We start from the raw sequence: 25,514 nt of genomic DNA, 5'->3' as shown, positions 1-25,514 counted from the left end.
GATAATTCAGTATTCCTTGGATTCCAGGGCTGCTGTAAAAATTGTTTTCAAATTAAAAAAAAAAAAGTTGGAAGAAGCAAGTATCTTGTTAGATCTTCTGCCACAGTAGCGCTTGCTTTTGTATATTGAAAGTTATGTGGCATTTATTTAGGCAGAGTGTCCTAACCCCATAATTAGAGCTCACAAAGGAGAGAAGACAAAAATGATTGTGGATTTGCATCTGGAAAAGCAAGTGCTCTGTGGCCAGGAAGGAATGATTGTCTGATGAGTTGGCTGAGGCAAATAGGTTTCATCTGGTATCAGGCTGAGGAAGCCATTGGGGGAGCAATAAGCTAGCAGATGAATGGAGGGTAACTGCAGCCTCTCTCCAAGAGCTTAATTGTAAGATTTGTCTGTTTTCTTCCTCAATTGTTGAAAGTCAGTGATCTGTACTGAATTCTGTCTGGAGCTTGACGTATCAGCTTTGAAACTGGAGGAAGAACTTTGTTTTAAATGAGTAAGAAGTGTGATAAATGTAATTTTATTTGCTGTAATTGTTAATTTGTGCCTAGGAATGAAAACTGAAGGCACTGTCTTCTCTATGCGTACTATATTATTTTTGTGTAGCGTCTGGTGCAGCAGAGCTTCGAGAGCATCACTTGTAATTACTGTGGTAGGTAAAGTCCCCAAATGGGAGGAAGGTTGCAGTAAAGCTCCCTTGGGATGTATGCCTGTGCAGCTCAGGGATTCTTTGTGCTTGAGGAAGAGCAGAGTGCCACAAGTGGGAAGAGCACATGGCAATACATAATCTTGTTTCATGAGCAGAAGGAAGGCTAAGGATGAATCATATGAGAAGTTTTACACAGCCCTTTGGAACTACTGCTGAAGAGCACTCTGGGCGCTCTGAAATAATTCATCCTTTTATAGGGGCACACCCCAAATAGACCTGTCCTTGTTCTACCAGAGGTTCCCTCATGCCATGAAAAGCTCCACAGGTTTGTCCTTCCGTTCCCTTTTAAAATGCTTTTATCCTTCCTTCCCTGCAAAGCGTAACTTGCGCAAATTGTTAGTCTCCTGGTGATGGGGAAGGGGCAAGCAAAGGTTGAAACTGAAACTCCCAAGTGCTGTGCTGCTTTGTGTTGAGGTCTTACAATCACTTCTCTTTCTTTATTTTAGGTAAAGCAGATCATGGAAGAAGCCGTCACCCGGAAATTTGTACATGAAGATAGCAGTCACATCATCGCCTTATGTGGTAAATGACACACAAAAGAGCTCACGCTACCTAATCTTACTTTTCCTATAGAAATGTGTTTCCTCTGCTGGTAAATGCAGGGATTTAAGTATTAGAAATCATGGAGTTCAGGCCCCTGTCACCTTTTATTTACATTTGCTACTTCTGTGCATACATTACAAATAAGAAATAATAAAATGGCATTATCCAAGGCGATTTACTAGGAAGCTGTAGTAGTTAAATAATATGTATTTGGAGATAAGATATGACCCAGAGAGTAACTGACAAAAAAAGAAGTCTTCACAGTCATGGGCTAAAATCTGGCAGCTACCTTCCAACTGAAAGTACTTTGTTCTGTAAGTTGTCTCAAATATATTTCATCAGTAAGGTATCGCATTTTGAGCATAGGTGACAGAATCCAGCCCAAAAAGTAATTGAAAGACCTTTTAAAAAGAATAGAAACAATGAAAATCTCAGTGACTTTTCTAGCCAGCGTCATGCCACTGGCTAACTGGCATGTTTCAGATCTTCACACCACTTCCCTGCTCTCCACTGTGCACTGGATGCCGTATTACATAAATGGTGCGTTTGAGAGATTGAGGTCTAGGCTTTCCCATTACGGTCATTCTTGTGTATTTTTTAATATAATCAGTAAGCCACTATGTTGGTGACTTTTCCTCATGACTGTATTTTGAAAGTTGCATTACCAAGAATTAGCAAGCAAATAAAATTTATTTGAAGATGTCATGATGTATACCAAAGGCAGCTGGTGTTTCAGAACTCTGTGAATAGATTGAAGTTTGAATAAATTCTAGAATTTGGTGGTGGTTTGCCTGGCCCCTGTGGAGTTATCGAGTGATGTGTGTGTTGTGATGATGGAGTGAAGCAGACCCTGGGTGGGCGGGTGGGTGGATAAAGGATGGTCCAGTGCTGGATTCTCAGTAGAAGTCGGCTCCCAAGAGGTCATACCAAGTACTCCTTTGGAGACTTGGCCTGAAAAGGAACTGTGGAATGCTGGTCCAACGGTTCTGTAATCTAACCTGTAATTTACTAGGGCCAATAAAAAATTAACACTATTCATCAGACTTTGGTGTGTGGAGAAACATCACAGCAAGATGCTACTGAGAATGAAAGCTATGTACTAATTGTAAATATGTATGTTGGCCTGTGAATTCTTGGCTGCTTTCTCTTCATACTTCAAACTGAAGACTTAACTGTGAGCAATGCGGAGAATGTTTGGAGAACAGCCATCAACTAAACACTTCTGGATTTCACAGAATGGAGCATTTGCAGCCATACCCAGTTATGTGTTGATGACAGTGGAGAGGTTGAGTGGAAGTTAGATTTGGCTTTGGAGATAAGTAGACTGTTACTGAAAGCAAAATTCAGAGAAAAATAACCTTTTCCTGTCGCAACACTGAAATTCCAACGTGCTCTGCAGCGTGTGGTTATTATGTATGCAAAGCTAATCTTACACTAGCCTGCTTGCCATTTCCAAGTTATCTTTTACTTACAGCTTGAGAGAATGTATTCGTCCCTACGTATTCAGTGCAGGAGTGCAAGATTTGGCCATGTTCTCTGGCTAATGTTTTATTGCTATTAATAGAGACTTGTAGCCGTTTCCTCCATTTAGGTTGTGGTTATGTTAAATATTTCCCTTTTATCTACTGTATATTTGTACTATACAGAGGAGAAAAAGTAACTGAGGAAAATAGTCCCGAGATAGGAGCAGGTGAAGGAACGCCGAGCCTGCGCCCGTGCTGCGAACTGCCTGGGCGATCTGGAGAGCCCCCGGTGCTGTGTCTGTTCTCTGTCTTTGAAATTACGTTCTGTAAGATGTGCTGCAGTGTTGATGTAAGGGGTAGAGGGGCGGCAGCTATTTCTGTTAGAATCTGCTCTGCCAAAATTAGCAATACTGTAAAATCTTCTTAATACTTTTCCCTTCCTCCTGCTGTGATGCCAGTTGGGTTTGTGTTCTGAATTCTGTAGGTCTGAAGAACTAGTAACTCTCCATGAGCTGCCGTATTACTGCCCAGCAATCCTACCTATCCTAAGGAAGTATTTCAACCTGCAGCTGCTTTGAATGTGGAACTTAATTAACTCTAAACCAGTAGTAGGTGAGGCTGAGTGTTCTGCCATCACTTCAGCTAACTGAATGGAGGAGACCGTTTCCGGCAGATTTGGCTAACAGCTCCTGGCTGGGGCTCTCCTGGGCACGCAGTTCTCTTCCCTCCCCCACTACAGTTTCATGTGCCTCTTCAAGAGGTTTTTCCCTTCTCTTTAAAATTAGATTGGCTCAGTACATGAGTCACTTTCAGTGAATCTTCGTTATAAATATAGAATTCTTGTGAATCATTTTGCTCTACCGCAAGGCTGAGTTTAGAAAGAGTCTCTTACATACATGGTAGTTGATTTTCAGGGCCTGTCTGCATCACTAACTGAAAACTTCCTAGCTCTCCTGGGTCCGAAGTGGCTGAAGGTGTCAATTAAATAGTGTGTGCCCCATTTTCCACACCCTTCTTGGGTGCCTTTCTGTTACGGCACAGGGGGTTTGTATGCACAAAAACTCCGAGGCTGAGAAGGCAGGGTCGGTGTTCAGCGTTCAGCCCCGCGCGGGCCTGCAGCACCTCTGAACAGAGCTCGGGTGTATCATCTGTTACGCAGAAGGAGGTTCCTCATGTACGATCACTGCGGGGCGTTGAGCGGGTTTCCTCACAGCCTGGCTAGCCCTTGGAGCGTGTCTCCTGGATTCGGTCCGTATGGTGCAGCTGGACAGAAGAGCAGCTCGTTGTGCAGGGTTCGTTTGCGAGTCTAGAGGAGCTCATTCGGGATTTGGCTCTCTGGAGATACGCTGGCATCCGGTGGGTGGGAGGGCCCTCTCCGGCCCCGAGGTCACCCTAATGAGACCACAGCAGACGTGTATTACGGTAGGAGACCTTTGCAAGCCCCTGAAGCAAATGCCATCCCCTGGCCCTGGGGCCGCGCCGTGCCACCCTTGCTGGCCCCTGGAGGAGTAACGCCTGAGTGCGGGTCAGCTCTCCGCATCCAGCGGGAGAGATTTATCGTAACCACAATGACTCTGCTTACAACCTGTAGCCTTCGCCGGTGCGATCTAAGAGAAGGAAAGCAGTGCTGACGTTTTCATCCTTGGGGGGAAGCGACAAACGCAGATGGGTTTGTATTTGTTCTCAAGTTTATAACCTAGTTAAATTCCAGTTACTCTTTCATCCTATCCGATTTCTAAGAGATCTCTGTGATTCAGAGCCATAGCAGTTCAGTTTGGACTGCGTGCAGCGTGGCTAATGTGTGCCATGTTGGAACAAGAATTCCAAATTTCTTTGGGCTACAGGTTGCTGTTGAGTGAATTCCACTGGTATTGTGCTGCCGATCCGAGTATAACGAAATGACGCAAGCTCTGTGGATATTCCTAACATCTTTAGTCGATAGGCGTTTCTGTTGGAAACTGGACGTGGATGTTTTCAGCCTGGGTTATCCGGTGCCGTTTCCTTAGTAACGGTAGCTGACAACACGTGACGTCCAGACCGCGCCTCGCTCGTGCAGCCCAGCGCCATCTCTGCGGGCCAGGAGAATGCTGCCGCGGCTCCCGCTTCCTTCCTTTCACCAGCTTCCCTGAAGTTCCCGCGGCCGATCGTGTTCTCCTCAGACATCCTAGCACTTCCCAGTGTTCACACTTCTGCGGGAAGGGGGGAAGAAAAAGGAATCTTTTCTTCTCTCTGTCTCTGCATCAAACGTGCGCTAACCAGTCACCAGCAAGCGGGGTTTTCCAGTGCGGCGCATTATGCTTACCGTGTTTGGCCAAAAACTGCCTGCAGCTTTGCTAAGCCTTTTTCTGCGTGGCTGCCCACCTTTAGATCGATCTGACAGTAACGTGCTGCTATAAGCAAAGAATTTAAAACCTGTTTAAATTGGCTTCATACAGCAAACATAATGGAACGTGCCTTATTCGTGAATAGATCCAAAGAGAAGGTTACCCAAATGTTGTTCTTTATGTCTTCAAGGGCGTGTAGCTCGCGTCATGAATCTCACAGGACTGGTTTTCTCCAAGTGGTCTCTTTTATGTGTCCAGTCAAGATTTTTCATTAACTCGCTTTTTAGTATTTCTCCTCTTTTCCCCCTTTCATCTAAAAAAAAAAGAATAATTGTACAGAAGGCTTCACAGGAGCTAGAAATGTACCAGATTAGGGTATCTTTACTCCAGTTGTACAAAGCCAATTCAAATTGTGCTTAATAACACTCTTCATCTTGTCCAAAAAAAAGTGCCCTTCAGACACTTTGTCTCATCTTTGAAACCAGCATTTTGATGTTTTTCAAAGGGCTGTCTCGTTTCCAGGGGATGCATTTAGCGCGAGTGTGATGAGCTGTGTTGTCCTACCTGCTCAGCAAGGTGGCCCTGCGGAACGGCGACAGCCAAGAACACTTCACAGGGCTGCTGCCTTGAGCGGGGCACAGGCAGAGGCTTCTGCCCAGTTTGCAAGGTCCGCATGCCTCCGGTAACATTGGAAAGAGAAACTTTGGGAAAGGCTTCTGCAGGCTTATCTTCCTTCTCTGCCATTCATCCAAATTATTGCATCCACGGTGCAATGCGTGGCTGGACTCTGTTCATTGCAACAGCATGGGTCACCAGGACATTTGTTTAATGCGCTTCATGTTTTGCTTGTTTACTGTGTGTGCAGAGCTGTAACAACTTCCCCTGCTTGCTCAAACTGCATGCCGTATTTATATGCATTATTCACTGGAAGAGGAAAAAGAAATAGGAGTGTGTGGGGAGCCTTCTCCTGGAAAAGACACTTAACGCAAGCCATACACACGGTGCATACTTGATGCTTGATGAATGGGTTATGTTGCCAGAAGGACACTTGCTCCTGTAATAATAGTAATTAATTGTAGAGTATATTTTTAATGTCTTGTTTTCAAAGGTAAATTGATAACTACTCTGAAAACAAACTTTGGCCAGACAATATTTCCCTCAGTGCAGTTAACAGCATATTGTTGTAATTGGTGTAATTATTACTTAAGTGTAGCAAGGATGCTGACAAAAAAACCCTGGGATCGTACAAAATGCTCAACATTTACTGCGTGTTTGTTTTAAAGGAAATGTGAACTTTGAATTGACTTGTAATTAAATTATTGTTCGTAGGAGTTGACTGTGCTTGGCCTGGTTTATATATTTTCATACTCTTTGAAATGAGTCTCAGTAGTTTGTTCTCTTTGAGTAAATATTTTGAGTGCGTTAAATGAAATAATCCTGAATTCTCATGCTGTAAAATAATTGCCGTAGACTTCAGGTGGATTGTTGAGAGCTGGAGTGTGCCAGAATCAAAATGTATATTGTTTGGATGTAAATTCAGAATGCCTGCTTGTCAAAGTGAATGTAATCTCAGTGTTTTGGGGAAGGTTAGCAGTAAACATGGGTAAAAATGGTAACTGCAACACTGTGAAACATGCAGGACTTGGCTTTTCAGTGAGATTTTTATTTGAATTAGGGAAGGGATGAATTGCACCAAAAGCTTTTTTGGGCCTGAATAATAAATCTGCTGCCAGTAATTAAACCCATTAATTAAAATGTCCAGAATCCCTTTGTGATTGAAATGAAAAGGCCAGTTCTGATTTTGAGCTGTAGAATGGTATTTAATGTTGTGCTTGAGGCTTCCTTTAAAGCTGCTCTGAGGATTGCAGGTTTGCGTTGCGCTTGCTCCTTGGGGTATGAACGGAGAGGAGAGAGCTGGGGGGTTCTGTCGCTGTTTGGAACTGCCGCCGGGGCTCCCTGGGGACCCATCCGGGTTTGCAGGGGAGCGGTGCTGGGCGGCGGATGGGGTCCGTGCAGGAGCATCGCCTCCTCTGTTCCTTTCCCCCGTCAGTGGCTGGTGTCGATTTTGCTTTGGGGCCGCTTGCGCTGGAGGACAGGCGATAGCTGCAGCAGTTGCGTTCCCCATAGCTGTGCTCGGTGCACGTCTGGTGAACCTCAGAGCCAAACTGATCGGTGTGACGCCACGGGAAGGCTTCAAAAAGAGGCCCCTCATCCCCGTGGGGGTATGTCTCCTTAGAGCGTTTTGGGCATTATGTCTAAAATACATATATATTCTCTGCGGCAGCCAAGTTTCTTCTCTTTTGCCCAGGTGATGATAGAGAAGGATCTGCACAAAGGAAGCTCAGTTCGGCGCACTGCAGCGAGAGGCTTTTATTTGGTCTAGAGCCTCACAACCTCATCGCCTGTTTCGAAGCACTCGGGATGCCTGGTCTTGTTAACGGGCTGGCTGCCAGCGGCAGTGCCAATCCGTTCGAGTGTCTGAACTTGAACTCAAGTCACCTGGGAGTGGGCCATGGGTCTGGATTTGACGTTTCAGGCAGCTTCCTCTGGTTTTAGCATACTACTTACTGCATTTTTTGCTGTCAAGGAAGGGAAGACTTGTAGATCCAAGCGCCTCTCTGAATTGCATCATGTGTTCGTGTTGATACTGAAATGTTGACGCGAGTGTGACCTAACCATTTGTAAACTAGAAAGCAAAGAAACTGAACTCAAATTCTGTAAGGCATTGAAGTTCTTCTGTCAAAAAAAACCCAACGAAACTCCTGTCGTCTTTTTGTTTTCTTGATGTATTGGGTATCTTTTTTGGTATACTTTGGATACTTGACATGTGCTGTTTCTTCCCATTTCCAGTTATCGGTATCATTTGATTTATCCCCAGTCTTCGTTACAGTCCTTCACTTCAGCAGCATTTGGAATTATTTATTTTCCCTTACCTCAGTGTCCTTTAATTATCTTTGCCTTCCAAATCTGTTCTAAAGCTGTGTTTTATCTAGACCAGACTTACAGATGAGAAACGTTTTCCCACTTTTAAACCCAAGCAGAAAATTTGCTATTTCTGAAGGTTAAGACTGTTCTGTCTTGACAGATTTATTGAGAGTACTCACTGCAGAATTTGCAATTCCATGTGCTGTTCCATTCTAGACTGGACGTGTGGAGATGAGGAACAGAGAGCCTCTCCTGTGAGGGGAGACTAGAGAGCTTGGCTTGCTCAGCCTAGGAGACAAGCCTGTCCTCTCGATTGAGCTGCGTTAACGTCGGGTTTTGTTGTCTCTATTTCCGTTACGCATATTGCTTTTCCTCTCTTAGTAACTGATGAAAATTACTTTTTTTCTGGGTAATGCTGTGTTTAAATATCCCAGATCTAATAAAAACAAAATCCATGTCATGATCTGTCCAGTAATGCACTGGGAAAAGTGGTACGGTTTGACTGCAGAGCTGGATCTGAATATTAAATCTGAATATTAAATGAAGGCGTTCCTACGTTATCTGTGAGATGTTTAGTCATGCAAAGTCATAGCCCTTTAAACAACAGAGGGATGTGATCACTGCCCTGGGGGGAGCTGGTGATACAATGAATTCACGATAGTGAGCCGTCCTTGAAGCGGTGCTCTTCCCCCGAGAGGATAAGGCGTTGGAGAGATGGCCTAAGCCCTTTCGGCTGACCTCTGCCGTCCCGGAGCGAACAGACGCTTGCCTGAACACGACCGCGTGCTGACTTGCCCAACCACCAGCCCAGCCTTCTCTGGAAGGGGCTGCTTGCGAAGCCTGTGGTGGTCGCCGGCCACGGTAGTAGAGGAGGGCGAGTGAGGAGGTGGACGGGGGCGGAGGTCCGTGCAGCGGCTGTACGGTGCTGCGCGCGCCCGGCCAGCTGCCGGGCGCATCCTCTCCTGTGCGGATGACTTCCCGGTCTGTAGGGGTGGTGTGCGGGGAGACGGGCAGATGTGGTCACGCTGCTTGTTCTCAGTATAGTTCCTCTCGACTGCTCCTTGAGGCTGTGGAGTAGCTCCTTAAGCTTCCCTGCGCTTCCGTCGGTGCAGCGAGACTGGAACGCGTGCGTGACGTGGGGCAGTTGTGTTACGTCGGAGCCGGGCTCCAGGCTGAGGATGAAAATGGCCACTTCTGTGAAATACTCTTTGACTGGTACTTCTGTTCCTTTTCGGGTAGAGCAGGATGAACACACTGTTTTGTCTCTTAACCCGCGCGCATGTTACAAGCAGTCTGCCGGTGTTCCTGGTCAGGATCCTCATGTACTTGATGCTCGCGGTACCAGCCTGTGTGGTGTTCTTGAGGATGTGAGACTGGACGTCCTGTCGCTTTTATTTCAGACGCTTTTTAAAGAGAGTGAGGCTCTTAAATCTCATTCAAAGGAGTTGCCGACCCGGTGCAATAAGTATCTTTGAACTGTTTATGCCCTGTTTGTTTTGTCGGGGTGTAGCTCCTGTTGTGTGCTTTTGCTTTCAAGCTCTGAAAGTGTCTGTGTGTATCAGGACTGCACAAGCATTTACTGTTCTCTGAAGCAAAGCGGAGGAAAGCTGTGGCACACCAGCGCTTTTTGAAGCGGCTGTGCTTTAAGCTTTAACTCCGTACTTGAGAGGAGACCTGACGTCAAGGTCCCGTGTCCATCCGTTGCAGTTCCGTTTCACGGAGTCTTGGGGCACTGGGGCTCAGACACTTGTCAGTGTAACATGCTTCCTTCTTGAAAAAGAGGTGGGGGGAAATGTTAGTTGGAATAGCTCTGTATAAGCACTGGCAGATTCTGAGGAAGAGAACGGTTCTTGGGTCCTGTTAACATTTTAGAACCAATTCAGTATGTGACACGATTGCAGTTAATCTGCAGAGCGCTTACTAAAATTAGACTTTCTGTGAAACAATTTAACAGTTACTTCCCAGCCTTAATTAGGCGTCATCACAGTTGCCCAAAGCAGGTGAATACTCCATTCCTTTTGGAGGTGGTAGACAACAGGAAAGCAGTTGTGTGGCTGGGTTTTCTGGAGCCACATGCTTAGTCTGAGATCCGTTAAGTGCTTAAGATTCAGGGTCTGCAAATGTTTATGGGAATATCACGGGCGTGTCTCTGTCAAAGCCGGCGATAGAAAACCGGGAGACCTGTGAATGTGAACATGGCTGGTGACTCCTCAAGACCAGATAGCTGGGTTTGTCGGGGCAGAGAGCGCGTCTGAGTTGCAGGAGTGCCAGGTAGTGCTGGTTAGGAATCTAAGCTGCTAACATACCTAAGGGTTAACCACAAAAATGTGGTTAGTTGTGGGACTGTTTTCTTTATTGGTCTTATGATGACTTGTTATCCCATTTTGCACAAAGTTAATTGTGTTTGAAAGAGAAGATCTAATTAGGAACCAATGACTGCATGATGCTGGAGCTTGTGTTCTGTTTTCTCTCGTTCAGGACCTGAAATCCAAGCAATTATCAGAGTCACCAAACGTCACGATTGCCAGCCCCAAGCAATGAAAAATCATGAGTCAGAAATCTTTTTTCCTTCATGGCCTTCAATTACAGGACTGGATTAAAGTTCATGACAGGAAAATAAAATCAACCGAGGAATAGAAATGTATTTTCTTAAATACATTTCTAATATATTTCTTAAATACATTTCTTATCCAGAGATTCTTATCCAGAGGCATGCTTCAAGATGGTAGAGCTTTCAGAAGAATATGAAATATTCACAAACTTGCAGTGAAATCATAGAAGCCGGCAACGTGGGAAACTGGTCTTTGTTTTTAAGGTGAGAAATACGTTCCTGATAGAAGCCCTTTCTCTGCCTCCTATTTAAAGTGTAGCAACGAAGTGTTAACAGATGTTCAGTGAGAGGAACAGGACGTTGATTTGGTGTCAGTCTGGACCTTGTATCTGAACCGTCCTGACTGTCCACACAAGCTGTTCCCCTCAATTTCAGTTGGAGTTACAGCCTTCTAGCTCTTCTGAAAATCCGCCCCATTAGGAAGAGACGCCTTATGCTTTGGGGTTTTTAGGTGATTGCCTTGAGGCTTCTAAATAGCACAGTGCTCTAAAGATCTGACAAAAAATTAAGAATTCAGTTTCCTCTATTTCTTATTTTCTTAGCTCATGGAAATGTAACTTATGTAGAAATAGATGTAAATAGCCATTGTCCAACCAGACATTTCATTATTTTAATTGTTTTGGCTTTCTACACTTGGCATTTTAAAAAACGCAGTTAATCCACTATGGAAATGCAGGTCTCAAAAAAGGAAAAAAAAAAAAAAAGAGCCTCCCTGTATTGCTACTCCTATTTGGAAAACAAATGAAACATTTTCAGTGATGAATAATGCTTATAAAATAGTTTACAGGGGTTCTACCACACTTCATAAACACATTAGCCCAAAGAGAGTACCAGAGATGATGATAATTGGGGGGAGGTAAATATTTTTTCACACACATTTAAAAGCTTTTGATTGTGCTCCGAAGATGACTGCTTTAAAGTATGAGTAGTGTGCTATAGAGGAGAGGGGAAAAAAAAAGAGTGAATGTTAACTGTGGTGTGAAATCAAGCAGGTTTTGAACTGCATGTGTTGTAGTTTGAGAAGTGAAATAGAATTTCTCATGCTTTTTAGAGCACTCTGCTAAACATTTTACTTCAGTCCTGGGCCATCAAATTGGATCATATTCAATTATTTAGAGAAACCTTAGTAATTTTGATTTAGCCTTAATAGTGTTTAATGGAAACACTTCCATTTTCTGAAGGGTATTGAGATTTTAAAGAGGAGCAGTCACCAACTTTCAGCCCCGATGTTTCCCAACCAGAGCTATGTTTAGAGCTGAGGATTGTCCATTTAGATATCTTTTTTTTTCCCCCCAGGGATTTATTGCAAATATGATGTCTGTGTCCTGTCTGTGTGGCTGAGCAAAACACAAGTAGCTTGAGTCCAGGTGAACTTAACCGTTAAACCACACAGCCTTGCTTGGATGTTAGGTCCCTGAACTGTCGCTTTTACCTTGCTTCCAGGGGGAAAAGGTGCTTTCTGCTGATACGAATTCAAACCATCCAGCTAACTATAAGTAGAGTTTTCAAATTAAATCATTTTTTTCATAGCATGTTTTCAACATTTCTTTAACAGTGAATTTCCTTTCACATGAAACCTTCAAGAGCGAAATGGAAAGGTTTTTTTTCTGGTAGTTACCAAGTGCAATTTTACTGATGGATTCTTCAAGGCGGAGAGTGTCTCCCCTAGATAGTTTCACGGGACCAAGTTCTGTGCAGACCTGATCACAGATAACATCTCTTTGTGCTGTTGTAAAATAAAAAAAACTTAGTGTTCTTCTAGCACCTATCACCTTGGTATTTTCCTTTGCATGGATTCCAAATTATTTGCTACATTAGTGCTTTAACAAACACTAATAAAAGTAATAGGTACTTTAAAGGTCTTCATTTTGCAGCTTAAAATGAAAATGAAATTAAATATGAAAATGGTTTGCCTTCCCAGTTGATCTAGCATTGGGCATTTTGATTTCTCAGCTGACCAGTCAGAGTAAGAGCTACAGCAGAAGTACAGTGCTTTTTAACTCGCTCAGATACCCGTCTCTTAGCAGTGCTGATGTTGTTCTAATATAACCATGGTAGGGCTGCTGTAGCTAAGAACGTGTAATAAATGTACCAGACCTGCAGTGAAGCTGCAAGCCTCAGATGTCCACAGCATGGTAGTGAAACAAAAACCGGGTATATGCTAAAAGGAAGTGCTGAAGTCATGCACCAGCAGTGGAAGAAATGCATCAGCGCAGCTAATTCATGTGTGTGGCTATTAAGAGATGCCCAGTTATAAAGCATGAGTCGTACTTAACTACTGAGGCATTATCTGGAGGTTGTGATTATAAAGAAAATATTTAATTGGACTTCTTATACTCTTGCTTCCTACTCTTCTATTCTATGAAGCTTTTTTTTTTTTTCTTTGTACTAAGGGCACTTCCTCGACCTCAGTGACATGAACGCTTTCATTCCAGAGGTTTATGTGCTTAACCCTGAAAATGATTGCAACCCTGAAGATTAAGAAGTGATCACAGATACACTTATATCATTCCTACCCCACACCATGATATTTAAATCACAGCACCAGAGGTCTGAAGAAGATATTATTTTAGAATGAACCAATTTTTTTAGTGCTTTTTGTTCTGATAGGTAAGGGAATCCTCCCATTCAGCTGCAATTCTTGTTGCAGGCTTGGATTTGATGAATGATGTGTTGAAAATCAGGTGAGGCAGGTGCGAGTGAGAGTTTGGCACTCTCATTATCCTTGCCCAGTGTCCCATGGGCATACTTGGATTTGTCACGTGAAATCCCTTAGCTGCAGTGCAGCCATATCTGGAGAGCCTGCGATCCTTGGCATCTGGAGAGAGAATGGCAAATGGGGATTGAGACTTAAGCACATGCTTGATACTCAGTTTTTCGCTCTTGCATAAAATGCACAAAGCAGTACCCTTTGGACAAAGGAGCAAATTTGGATATCTCTTCAGTCATTTGCTTCTTAGCTCATATGCAGGTACAGCTGGCTATCTCATCTACTCAGTACGCGTTTCTCAATGACATAGCATGCTATAACTTGGTAATAAAATCGGTTTCAAACTGGGCAGATCTGTGATTAGCTAGATAAAGCAACAGCAGCTGGAGATCACGAGCATCAGATTGCTTCTTTATCATCCTCCTCTTCTCACTTGTTCTTATTTTCTTCAGCCTCATGAATTCTATTCCCTGTGCACAGTTTCCATGAAAACAAGGTATTTAGTGGTGGTGTTTCTTCCTGTCTAAGGAAAATTTTGTCTGCTAAATAAACCCCATAAATAATGCTTCCACAGGCCGCCTTTTCTCTGCTTACCACCCTTCCAACCCCATCCCTGGGGCTCTCCTTTTTCACACTCCGTTAAGTCATGTCAGGATTTTCATAAAGGCAAAAAAGCAGAAAACTGAAGTTGTTCAGTTTTCTGCAAGAAGTAGCCTTGTTGAAGTCTAAAAAAAGGGACATTTTTCAAAGCTTGTTGGAGACCGTGATTATTTGGGCTGTAAATCAATAATATATCTGCACTTAATTAAATTCAGCAGTGGATACTGCAGGGGATGTTCCTCAAAACTGGCTGGAGTTAATGAATTTTTAGAAGGCTGCTGTCAGCTGAATGATACAAGGAACTTACCCAAGCTGTGTTGATTTATTCCAAGTGCAATGCTCTTCCAATATGTATGTAGTTAATATTTGCGTTTTTCTGTAGTCAGTTTTTGTATGTATTGTTGTAAGTATAATGACAGGCAGGCTCAGGATCACATTGTGCTCTGCTCAGAAAGCTTACAGTAGTTATTTATCCATGTGCACACATATGTATAAATAAAAGCATGTGTATGTGTCTACAGACTACCTGTTTGTACACAAAACTACCTGTTGATCTTTTCCTGATATTATCAGTTCCTCCAGAAAGAGCTAAATCTTCATCTCTTTCTATGCCTTTTAAGCGTGTCAGATTCCAGAAGGCAAAAATGGTTCATTTTCTTTAAAATAGGTAAATAACTTAATTTTCCTGTCCCAAAGGTTCTTGTAACTATAACTCCCAAAATGTTTTGTGTGTTACCTTTTTAGGCAGCAATCTGAGCTCTGCATTCTGCAGTTTGCAGCTGCAGGTGGATTACCTATTTTTGGTTTCTCAAAAATAAAGAAAAACGGGTTTGCAGAAACCTGATTTACCTAACCCCCCCCAGCTCTCTTCCCCCAAAATAATTCTCTGTCAAGATTATTTTTTCCCCCAGCTCAGCCATATATTCTTGATATTGTCTCCATCGCATGCCAGTTGGGTTTTGTGCGTGTGTCTCCGAGTGTGGTTGTAATACATAATCGGTACTGATTTCACGTTGAAAACGTGTGCTGATGCGCTGTGGAAGTGGGGAGGGGGGGTGTTTGCGCACACCGTACCGTTTTGTGTGTTCACTTAAAATTTCTTGTTGTTTCTGACACCGTCCAGCAGAACAGCAGGAGGGCGGCATAATGTGTTCAGGCTAAACGAGCTAGTTCAGTTGGTTTTCACCTATTCCCACAAGCCTACATGAAGAGCTGATTTAAATCCAAGAGCTAAGCCGAGCAGCGGTGCTAATGCCCTCGCAGAATGCAAGAAGCGTAGGCTGCGGAGCTCTGGCTTTGTGGAGACCTTGCTGCACAGAAAAGGAGAGGCTTCCCCGGGGAGACGTGGAGGTTTTCAGGAGCAAGAGTTTGTAAACACTGGCTTACCTCACTGTAAAAAAGTGTGTTTTTACTGTTTCAATCCAACGCTTAGAAAATAGAAGTCTAATTTTTGTGGTTGGTTTAAAACAGACGAGAAACAAAAAGAGAAAAGCTGAGTGGAGTTAAGGAGACGTCCTCAAATACCTCGCATTTCCTCGCTGCAAAGCTGTTTGAGCATCACTGTCAAGGTCCTCTCATGTCTCTTAAAAGATTCTGCAGCCTGAGGCGATTCTTCTGCAAGCCTGTTCAGCCTGTGCTAAAGTTCCCTTTTTGTCGGGGCTCGGTTGCGTGTGCAGAATGTGGTTGTTGACGCGGTGTGACGAGATCAGCGTCTGCCGTTGCACGCAGGGAGACAAAGCGCCCTCCGTGGCTCTTCCAGGCAGCTGACCTCTTCCACCGATGTGCTGTGAAGCTCCCGCGCTGTGCCTGCGTGGGAGGGCTGCCTTCCTGCTGTCGTACGCTACGGAGGTGACATCTGTGCGGTCCCCTGGCTTGGAACAGGAGGGCGTCTGTGCTGCAAGATGTACTCCCCTCCGTAACCGTTGTATCGTTTAACTGGCTAAAAGCCACCGTGAGTTTGAATGCTAGTTCAGAGTAGGTCAGATGCGGATGTGAAGGCCCTGAGCTGTTCTGGAAAAGCTCCCGTGTGTACAGGAGCCTGGGGAGCAGTTGGAGACAGGCAGTACTGTTAGCCTCGGTCCTCGGGTGCAGTTCAGGGGAATGAAACCTCTTGAAGGTCACACAGGCTGGGACTAAAACCTGAACCCGGATCTCAGGGTGCCTTACAGATAGAACTGGACGTGGTGCGTTACTCTCTCATCCCGTGGAACGCACATTTTGAGGCAATCCAGCGGCTAATTCCACTGCCTCTCTCCTTGCAGATAACCACTACATGTGTATTACAGCCAGCCGGGGACGGATGTCATGCCAAGTCCTTGTGACGGGAAATGTCACAATGGAATAATTAAATATTGTGGCTTTAGGGACAGTTACTGTGGAAATTGCCTTCCGTGGCAGCTGCAACGTTTATTAATAATTAAAGCTGTGCCTGCTGTGCTTTTCACTAAATTTGTTTCATTAATATTTTATTGTTTCAAAGAAAGAAAAAAACAACAACAGTGAAGGTGGGAAGAGAACCTGTTTCCTAAGCAACAGCAATGCATTTGTTTGCAGTTATTTTTAAAGGCAGGTTGCTTCATTTAAGATTTGGAACCAATTATTGCTGCATTGCTTCAGGCATCCGGAAAGCTGCTTTTCTTTTTTCATAGTCTTTATTTCCAATTGAAAGAGCGAAACAGTAGCTGGGTTAGGAGGTGTTGCGGTGGTTGCTATACAGGATCTATGACTGTGATGTGAAGAACATCCCCATGCTGTCATCTCTCTTTGTTCTTCCCGTGCCGCTCTACCTGGCCTTGCAAAACCCCATGGGCAGCCGAACAGTGTTCGCCCCCGCTGCTGCGTTAGACGCACAGATGCTCCCTCTTCCTTTGAGGAGAAAGCAGCCTTGCTCGCAGAGGTGTCGTCAGCACCGGGCTCCCACTTGTGTAAGACCGCGGGCATTGCCTTTGCCACCTACAGATGTCCCGCGATTGCAGCGGACGCTTCCTGCCGAAAGCCGATTGCCGAGAGGGGTCGAGCTGGGCTGCGCCTGCGCGTCCTGGTCCTCCATCAGGGAGCAGTGCCGCGCGTAGGCGTTTGTGTGTAATGTGGGTGAAGCAGCGAGGGGCTGGTTGTCTTCCCAGGCAGTAGTTCTGGGTGGGAAGCGGTGCCAGACTTGCTGCTTGCTAGCCTTGTTTGATGCAATCAGACTCGTGTCCCAAGAGGTGCATAACAGCAGTCTGCAAAAGCTGAGGCCGTTGGCGCTGTTCCATGGCCGCCATACGGCATCTCGGGGAGCCTTTGGTTTTTGCTTCTCCTGCGCTAGGACTCCTCTGGGCTCAGCCCTGGCAGGACACGCTGCAAACAGCGGGAGGAAGTGCTGGGACGGGTACTCCGGCATAGCCCAGGGCCAGCCGCAGCAAAGCCCTAACGATGGAGGGGTTATTGGTGTTCTCTTCTTGGGGATGTGATGGAGAGGGGAAACGCAGTGACTTCTGTCCATATCGCAAGGGGACAAGGCTGAATAATCTTTCTCCTCTGCTTCCAGTTAAATCTACTTCTAGATAGCATGCTGGTAAGTGCCTTGAGCCGCAGTTCCTGATAAGGCTTTTAAGTATTCAAGAACGCTGTTCTCGCGCTGCAAAAAGTGGGATATATTTACACATATTTTCTTCTACTTTTTATCAGTCGTACCTATGTGTGTTTGACCGTCTCTCAATATGTGTTTATGCAGTGCTTGATGCAATGGGACCTTAGCCTAATCCAGAAAGTAATTAGGAGTTTTGTAACGTTTAGGATACTCTGTCCGTCTGAACAGCAGCTCGTCAGTGCTGTTTAGAGTGAAACTGGAAGGTAATAAACAATGAGGGATCACAGAGAGAGGTGAATCACACAATTTTTTTCAGAGAGATAGTGGGTGTAAAAGCGTATGAATGCCTTGTTGTACCACTCAGTGAGAGTTTTTTGGGGTTACAGTGACATGGAAATAACATGAATGGGCCGGTATTTCTTTTGTCCATGCTCTAACACAACAGCAACTTTATCCATTCGCCCTGGAAACAGAAGGGGGTGTGGATTTGCATGGCACGAGCGTTTATGCTGAAGACATCAGTTGAATGCTGTGAATGCGCAAATGCTGTTGTTTTTTTCCCTTAATAAATAAGAAAAAAAAAGAAAACTCAGTAACAAAACAAAAGAAAAAACCAAGTCCTTCATTATCAGTAAGTATAGGAGATGTGCTGTTTCATTTATACCAGCTGTACTGCTTTCCACAGGGCTTGCCAGGCGCCGGAGTTACTCATTCGTTGGAGGATGGCTATGTGAGTTGGGTTTCCTCTGTTTATTTGAATTATCCCGGTTGCTCGAGCGTTGAAAGAAGCTGGTCACAGCACAGTGCGTCGTGATCCTGTGTTTTTGGCGTGCTTGCCAACAGCATTTACATGGCGTGTTTCAGATTAGGCAGCTTGAGGAGACACTATTAAGTAGTACATGTCTCTTGTTTCATTTTAAGATGAAATTGGAGTTTGAGTTGTGGTGGCTCTCACATAGGTTGTGCAGTAGGGGAATATATCAAATTTATTCTGAAGAATTTGCAGCCTAAATAAACCTAGGACTAGGAGGGAGGAGAAGAGAGAATGAATTCAGGGTGTACAATTAGAAGCTTTGCTAACTCAAGTTAGTTGTATCTCACTAAAAATCGTTGAAAATGAACAATCCCAAGTTCCCAGGCCATCAGTATTTAATTCCACTGGCTGTCTCATAGGGAAATTAGGGCTTTCCATGGAAATTTTATCTTCTGTCAGATTTTATCCAATGTAACTTATCTTAAACATGTATCTGCCTCCACAGTTAAAAGGAAAACAGTGGCATGGTCATCCCACAGTGTGTTTCCAATTCGTTTTTCCAGTGCTGTTTTCTGCACTCTAAGAGCAAATGGCTGTGCTTTCTGTACATGCGTTAGGTTAATTTGTGTAGTAAGGATGTGATAGCAGGAAGCCAATTAGACTTTCCTTTTTTACAGAGCGATAAGACACAAAATGTGAAGTTATTAATAACTCCTAAATGCTTCCCGTAATTTTTTTTTGTTCATTCATCAGGTCGTTCTTCAGTCTTGCAGATAAGTAGGATAGCAGTGCTGGAGGTGAAGGGGACGTTTTTACTGATGCTGTTCAACACAGACACAACCTGAGATCCCCCGACTGCCGTAGCTTCTAGGCTAGCTAAACGCAGGAGGTGTTTCTGCATGCCGTTCAGTCTTGCCTGAGACTGAGGTTACTTTTCAGTCAGGACAGGTCTTTTTCAGATGCAGGATTTCAGGTATTTTGGGATTTAGAAGCCGTTAGGTACAGCAAGGAGGGGGAGTCTTCAGGAAATGCTCAGCACCTGGCAACATTGGGCTTAAAGTGCAACAAAATACCGCCTTCTTTCAAAACTAGCTGCTGAATTTTGGGAGAGATGCAATGTGTATCGGAGCAGATGGAACGCCATTTGTTACTCGTAACGAAAATTTAATGTGGCAATTCTAACTGCAATTCAGCGCAGGACCGCCTGCTGTCATTAACCACAGGAGAGCATCGCTCAGACGCTGAATTCAAACCCTGCTGTGAGGGCTAGCATGCCTGCGTGGGTTTCGGGGAGCGCACAGCCGGCAGGTAGCATTGGGGTTTTTCCCCTCCCTGTGAATGAATTGGTCTGTTCTCCTTCATGCCTTTTTATGGACGGCATTGACTGGATGAATCACCTGCAGTCTCGATTTAAAAGCTGGTAGATGGGGCAGGCTTGGTTTTTATTTTTTATTTATATTTATCTTGTCTCTTTTTCCTGCAGCAGTTTGAATGGGAGCTGATGCACAGTCTTGGCAAGGCTGAAATAGTGCGGTGCGGTCTTTTATTGGTGACCATCAGAGCACGTTACAGTAAGGTTTGCAGAATGAACCTCACAGGTGGATCTCTTGTAGCTGTAGGTCTGGCTGCATCTCTATTCCCTCTCAGGCTATAGTAGTATTACATTTTCTTCTCAGTTCAGAGGCCTTTTAATCTTTCTGTCCAAAGCTAGATGGTGGGCTCTGTTGGAGGGTGAGCCTGTCTTACCAGGTATTATGACCTTATTGTCTTATAGTGATCTCCAGTGCTTTGGGAGGGGATTGACTTCCATTAGCGTAATTGTTCGGTTTCCTATTAGTTTTTCAGTAGCCCGTATGACGTTAGTCCAGCAAGGGTCCTAACAACTGGTTCATCTTCAGTGCTCATAAGTGATTGCAGAGTAACTTCATAGCGGCCCCAGGTGATGCTGACTTTCCCTGAGGTCTGTCACTTTGTTCTCTAGCCTCTAACCAAGTGATGTCTGAGTTGCAGTTGATTCCTTAAAAGACCTGGTAGCTGGCGGCTCCCGCTTCTCCAGGCTGTACATCCTACCATGTCAAGATCCATGGTCGCTCGGTACACGGGCATCTTACCCCGGAGGTCTTTGTTACTGATGCAACGGCTTGCACAAGCCGTTGTCCTAGGAGCTTGCCCGTGGTGCTTGGAGAATTTTCTACGTTGGAGCATGGATGTCCACAACATAACTCGACGGAGATGTTTTAACCATTTCAAATCAGAGAGCCTACCTGAGTGGGGGAGGAAGCTCATTACAGGCCTAGCTATTTGTAATTGTGTTTGAGGTGACAAAACCAGTGTAACTGAGGACGGCATGAATATGCAGAGAGCCTGAAGCAGCTGCAAGTTCTGGACCAGTGATCAGTGGAGGGTGAACTGAAATGTTCACGGGTGATGTTTTAAGTTCACTGTTATTAATCCATTTGTTTGTAATGTGAAGGAAGAGAGGGAGGACTGAGTGGGCTGATGGTTAGAAGTCTCCTATCTTCCCTGTTTCCACCAGAAATAAAATGTCTTTCCTGTAATTTAGGTGAATGGAAGGCATCGTCATTGTACCACTTCCCAGCTGAGTCTGCTTGCAGCCAGCCATCGTGCTGCTGCGTTTGATACCTGTTCCCTTCTGTTGACTCAGGAAAACAACAAAGCTGCTCTTCTCCACCTAGACAACTCAAAAGTCCACTTCCCTCAATGAGACTTATTTCAGAGTTCAGGGATATTTAAAAAAAAAACAAAACAAAACAAAAAAAAAGCCCAAAAAACCCAACACAACAACAAACATACACCAAAAAAACCCCAAACCTGAAAAAAACCCAGCTCAGCTGTGACCTGTTTGAACTCCGATGTTTGTGGGTTATATGTGTTCTGAAGAAAGTGTAGCTCTGGCTTTGATTCTTGTACGGCTCTTTCTCCTCACCCAGCCTCCTCCTCTCTCTTAAGTTTTGTGTTAGTCACCACGTAATGAGAGATCTGCAGGCAGCAGTGCTCTAGGAGCAGTCTGTGGTTTTGTCTCGAATATGCCATTTTAAACAGTGAAACACAGAATAAAAGGAGCTTTAACTCTCCTGATATGTAGCCTTACCTGTCCCGCAGTTTTCCATGTATACTGTAGTCTCATTGCATCCGAGTTCCTTCCCAGTCGTGTTAACCAATGTGATAGTAATGTTTGCATGTGGCTCATGCTTTTTTCATGGTCTTCCCTTTGCCAGAGAATGGAATACATAAGGCAGTTGGGGGGGGGGTGCTGGTAGACCTTTTTTTGTTATTTTCATACCTATTTCCAATGAGAGGTAGCAGATGAAAGTATCTCGCTTCCATTTGGGACGTGAAGAGTTAATATTTTAATAACCAGAAATAAAAGGATGATTTGTTCTACCGTGCTGTGCAAATGAAGATCCTGTGGCAATGAATGCTGTGTGGTCACTGGATAGATTAAATGATATACAGCCATAGACTGCGTGCTGGTAGTTGGTTAAATGTAGCATATTTTCACATTCAGAGCTCGGGTTTGAACCTGAACTCTGTAACTTAAATGAGATGCCTTCTTACCAGCATAGTTCTTTGTAGGCCAATGCTGAAGTTCCTACAACATGATTTAAGCGTGAGAAGCAAATAACATGAACTGTTCATTGCAAACACCAGACCATATAGAGAAACACAAGTGGGAGAAATGGATGCAGCAACTCGCAAAGATAAATGGGAGCCTCTGCTCAAAAAGAGATCATCAGTAAAAGCAGATCTCTAGCTCATTGTATATTGAGTTAAGGGGCCTGGTTCTGCCACAACGAGTTGAGAAGAGGTTTTGCCTTTGGCTTAATTTTCAGTAGAGTCAGGAATTCTTTCACACTGTGAAAGAAACATGCATAAAATGGGGTGAAAATACTGGGAGATATTTTGGTCCTTTGGTTCATTTATGTACTAACATTATCTGTGACTTACAAGGTGCTTACTGTTGCAGACTGGACTCACTGCATTCTCTGATCTTGAGATCTCCCACCCCACCCTGTTCTCTTGACTCCACACCTGATCAGTGGGTGTTAGCAGATGGCATTCACCGAGGAGAAGACTGAAGGACAGCAATACCCATAACTTCATCTCCTTCCTTTTCTTGCAGGTGTTGTGGAAGCGTGTCTCCTGCACATGCTGAAGCGCAGGGCTGCCGGCTTCCTGCGGACTGACAAGGTGGCTGCGCTGTTCACCAAAGTTGGCAAGACCTACGCGATAGCTGGAGACATATGCAAGAAAGTGCAGGAACTGCAGCAGCAGGTGGAAGGCAGGTGAGGCTGAGGTCTGTTTATCAGCGAAATTCATACAATGTGCAGCATGGAGAGGATTACAGAGGCTGCTCGGTAAATGCAAAGATGCCTTTCTTGACAAAGCTTTAACAAATGTGGCCTCTTTAGTGTCTGTAACTATAAGGCAGATGTTTTTGTTTGATCAAGCTGACAGCTAGCAAAGGGACAGAGGTTGGGAATTGGGTCTTCGGTGTTATGTTCGGCTTCTCAGTATAGCGGATCAGCGTGTCCAGCCCACACGAAGCAACAAGAGTGAATAATAACTGGTGATTTTAGAGGGTGCTTACAGTCAGGGTATGGTGGACTATTTTGGACTGTTGGTGGGAAGGGATGTGGGTGGCAAGAGGAACTGAAGAACAGACTTACTGGAAAAGCTGTTTTGGCATGCTCCTTGGCAAACCAATAACAGAAGATTTGTGGGTATTATGGTAGAAATAGATACAAAGAATGATAGGAGGAAGGATGAACTCAAGAAGCAGCAGTCAGCAGTGAGAGACTGATTCTAGGGAAGCAGTTAAGTACACGCTGGACTTGAGCACAAGTGAATTCGTGCTGGAGCCAAGGACTTGAGATTGCTGAAAGTACTAAACTTCTTGCTAGTGGTTCTGCTGACTGAATCACAGTGCATAAGCCTGTGGGATGAGTGTGTTGTGTTGTAAACTCAGGACAGTAGGTTTTTTTATTCTGTTTGTAGATGGTAGTGCAGTGACACTGCTAAGCCTTAAGAGCACTTTGTACATTGTAGGAACGTTTAGCCTCTTGATCGACTTGCTGTATGAAGGGCTTTGTCGAGACAGCCTGACTTCAATGTGTTGCATTGAAGTCTTCAATTATTGACAGCTGTTTAAATTAGCACTTATACTTACATTTCTCTGTAATTTTCTGGCATTTATCTTTATTAGACTTCTAATTATCAAACTTCGTTATGTAGTTTTTAACAGGTATGTATCTATTTATGATCTGTTTTTTAATTGTGTGCCTACTGATATAGACTGGGATTTTATTAATTTCAGGGTTTTTTTAAATGGGAAGAAGGATGTTTTCTACTGAAAATTCCCCAGCCTTCCTCCTCGGTTAAGAGCCCACATGAACCTTACTCTAACCACCGGACACGTTTGGCTGTGTCCTTTAACAGAAAGGAGCAAATGAACTTAAATTCTCTGTTTTCTCTTGGAGAATTTTTTTGTGTTTTTCAGCTATTAACAACCACAGGCTTTAAGTGCTGTAGAAAATATGCACAGCAAAGAGACTCTGTTAGGAAATACTGCAGGGGGTGGACTTGCTTCATTGAACATGTAAAATGAGCCAGAAGCGCTGTAGCAGTCTAATTGTTCCTGAGGCTGTGGCTTAAGAAAGCCCCTGTTCAGGATGCAATTAAACACATCTGAATTCCCCTGATGTTAGTGGTGTCATGTGTTTTTCTTGACTTGAGACTGTCACTGAGTGTATGTTGCCTTGTAGAGACATGGCTGTCATGGCTTAATGGAGGACTAGGCGCTCAGTAAATCTGGGGAGGAATTAAAGATCTCACTCAAAAGAGCACCCAGCTGATGTGTTTAGTCTTTGTAACTGAACACTTTCCTGAAGGGGACTCGAGTGCTGTCAAAGGACAGGATCGTTTGAGAACATGGATTTTCTGCTGCAGGTTGTTGAAGATGTCAGGGTTTCTCTTCTCATTAGGACAAAACTGAACCTTTCTTTCTGCTATTTTAAGGGGCATATTTTCTGGGGAAGAGGTTGAGAGGGTTAGTTGTCCACTGCCAGCCCTATGTGGTGTGTGGAGAGCCAAGGCAAACCTGCAGTACCGTGCAGAAGGAGGAAGCTCTCCCAGTGCTCAGCTATAGCTGTATAGCTATATATATAGCATATATATATGCCTTTCTCTTGCAGCTGCATTCTGTTGCCTGATGCAGGGGTATGGACCCATCACAAGACGTCACCACGCGCTGTGGCAGGGCTGGCGCAGCTTCACCACCGGCTGTGCTATGGACACCTGGCTTGGTTGCATTATGTATTTTAGGAGGAGGGGTCGTGGGGCAGTGACCCACCAGTGCTGTCACGGGAGACTTAGTGCGGCTGGTACCACCTTATAAAATTGCGCATTCTGGCTTGCGGCTGCATGTGAGGTATTCAGCATGGAGCGACGTTGTCACCTTGACTTGCATACCTTGTGCCGCAGGCAAAGCTAGCGGGGAGGGAGGAAGGGAACACAAATTCACATTTCGGCCACTTTGCGAGGCAGCAGGAAATTGAAACGGAGAGAGCAAACCTATTTTCCTTTCTGTGGGTTGCCTTTTAGAAACTGGAACGTTCCAGGCAGCACATTCAGCTTCACAATCAGTCTCTGGTTCCAATTCTGTTCGGGTCATTAATTATCTTAACAGTGACGAGTGTTAATTTGTGTCAGTACCACCAAAGAAGTGAAGGGGGGGGCATTGTTGTCCATATGCAAATGTATTTTGGACACCAGTACTAAATGGATAAAAGGTGGATGCTCACCGTGGCAGGACACCCAGCGTGGGTAAGAGCACGTGTGTTGTGCTGGAAAGGCACAAAACTGCTGTTGGCATGATGCGAAGTGCAGCTCCAGCCACGTGGAGCTGGCAGGAGGCATGGCATGCTGGGGTCTAGAGTACCGTCCCGTTCACGCGGCAGAACACCCACAGCGTGTCTGGGGCACAGTGTGCCACTGTCCCTTATTGGACTGGGGTCAAGCAGGTTTTCTGGGCAGCAGATGACTCCACAGAAAGGAACGAGAACTTTCCACCTGGTTCAGAGACCACTGTGCTGAGCAGCCCCTGCATTCTCGTTGACAGCCACACTTAGGGAGTGATTCCGCTTTGCATAGCCAGCTTGCCATCCTGCCACGGAAAGCTCCCTGTTTCTGAGGTGGACCTGTTGCTGTGCTGGCTTATGCTGTGGGAATAAGCAGGGGGTCTGGGCTGTAAGAAGCTCCCAGCTGGCTTTGGATGCTCATTTGCT

The 25,514-nt window shown here is 44.7% G+C and overlaps 1 protein-coding gene across 1 annotated transcript in view; it reads left to right on the top strand.

Moving 5' to 3' along the window:
• Positions 1 to 1,155: 1,155 nt before the first annotated feature.
• The window catches only part of SGSM2 (small G protein signaling modulator 2), a gene marked incomplete at its 5' end in the record, with an annotated part of 52,707 nt that continues 28,348 nt past the window's right edge, over positions 1,156 to 25,514 (top strand). The window contains 2 exons of the mRNA XM_010289769.1: positions 1,156 to 1,231; positions 22,352 to 22,514. Of these exons, the coding sequence (XP_010288071.1) occupies positions 1,156 to 1,231; positions 22,352 to 22,514 (239 nt within the window). The remainder of the gene's footprint in view (positions 1,232 to 22,351; positions 22,515 to 25,514) is intronic.

Source organism: Phaethon lepturus, unplaced genomic scaffold, assembly GCF_000687285.1.
Source record: "Phaethon lepturus isolate BGI_N335 unplaced genomic scaffold, ASM68728v1 scaffold49616, whole genome shotgun sequence".
Lineage (NCBI taxonomy): Eukaryota > Metazoa > Chordata > Aves > Phaethontiformes > Phaethontidae > Phaethon > Phaethon lepturus.
Note: the sequence above shows the minus strand (reverse complement) of the source record. Positions and strands in the feature narration are given on the sequence as shown.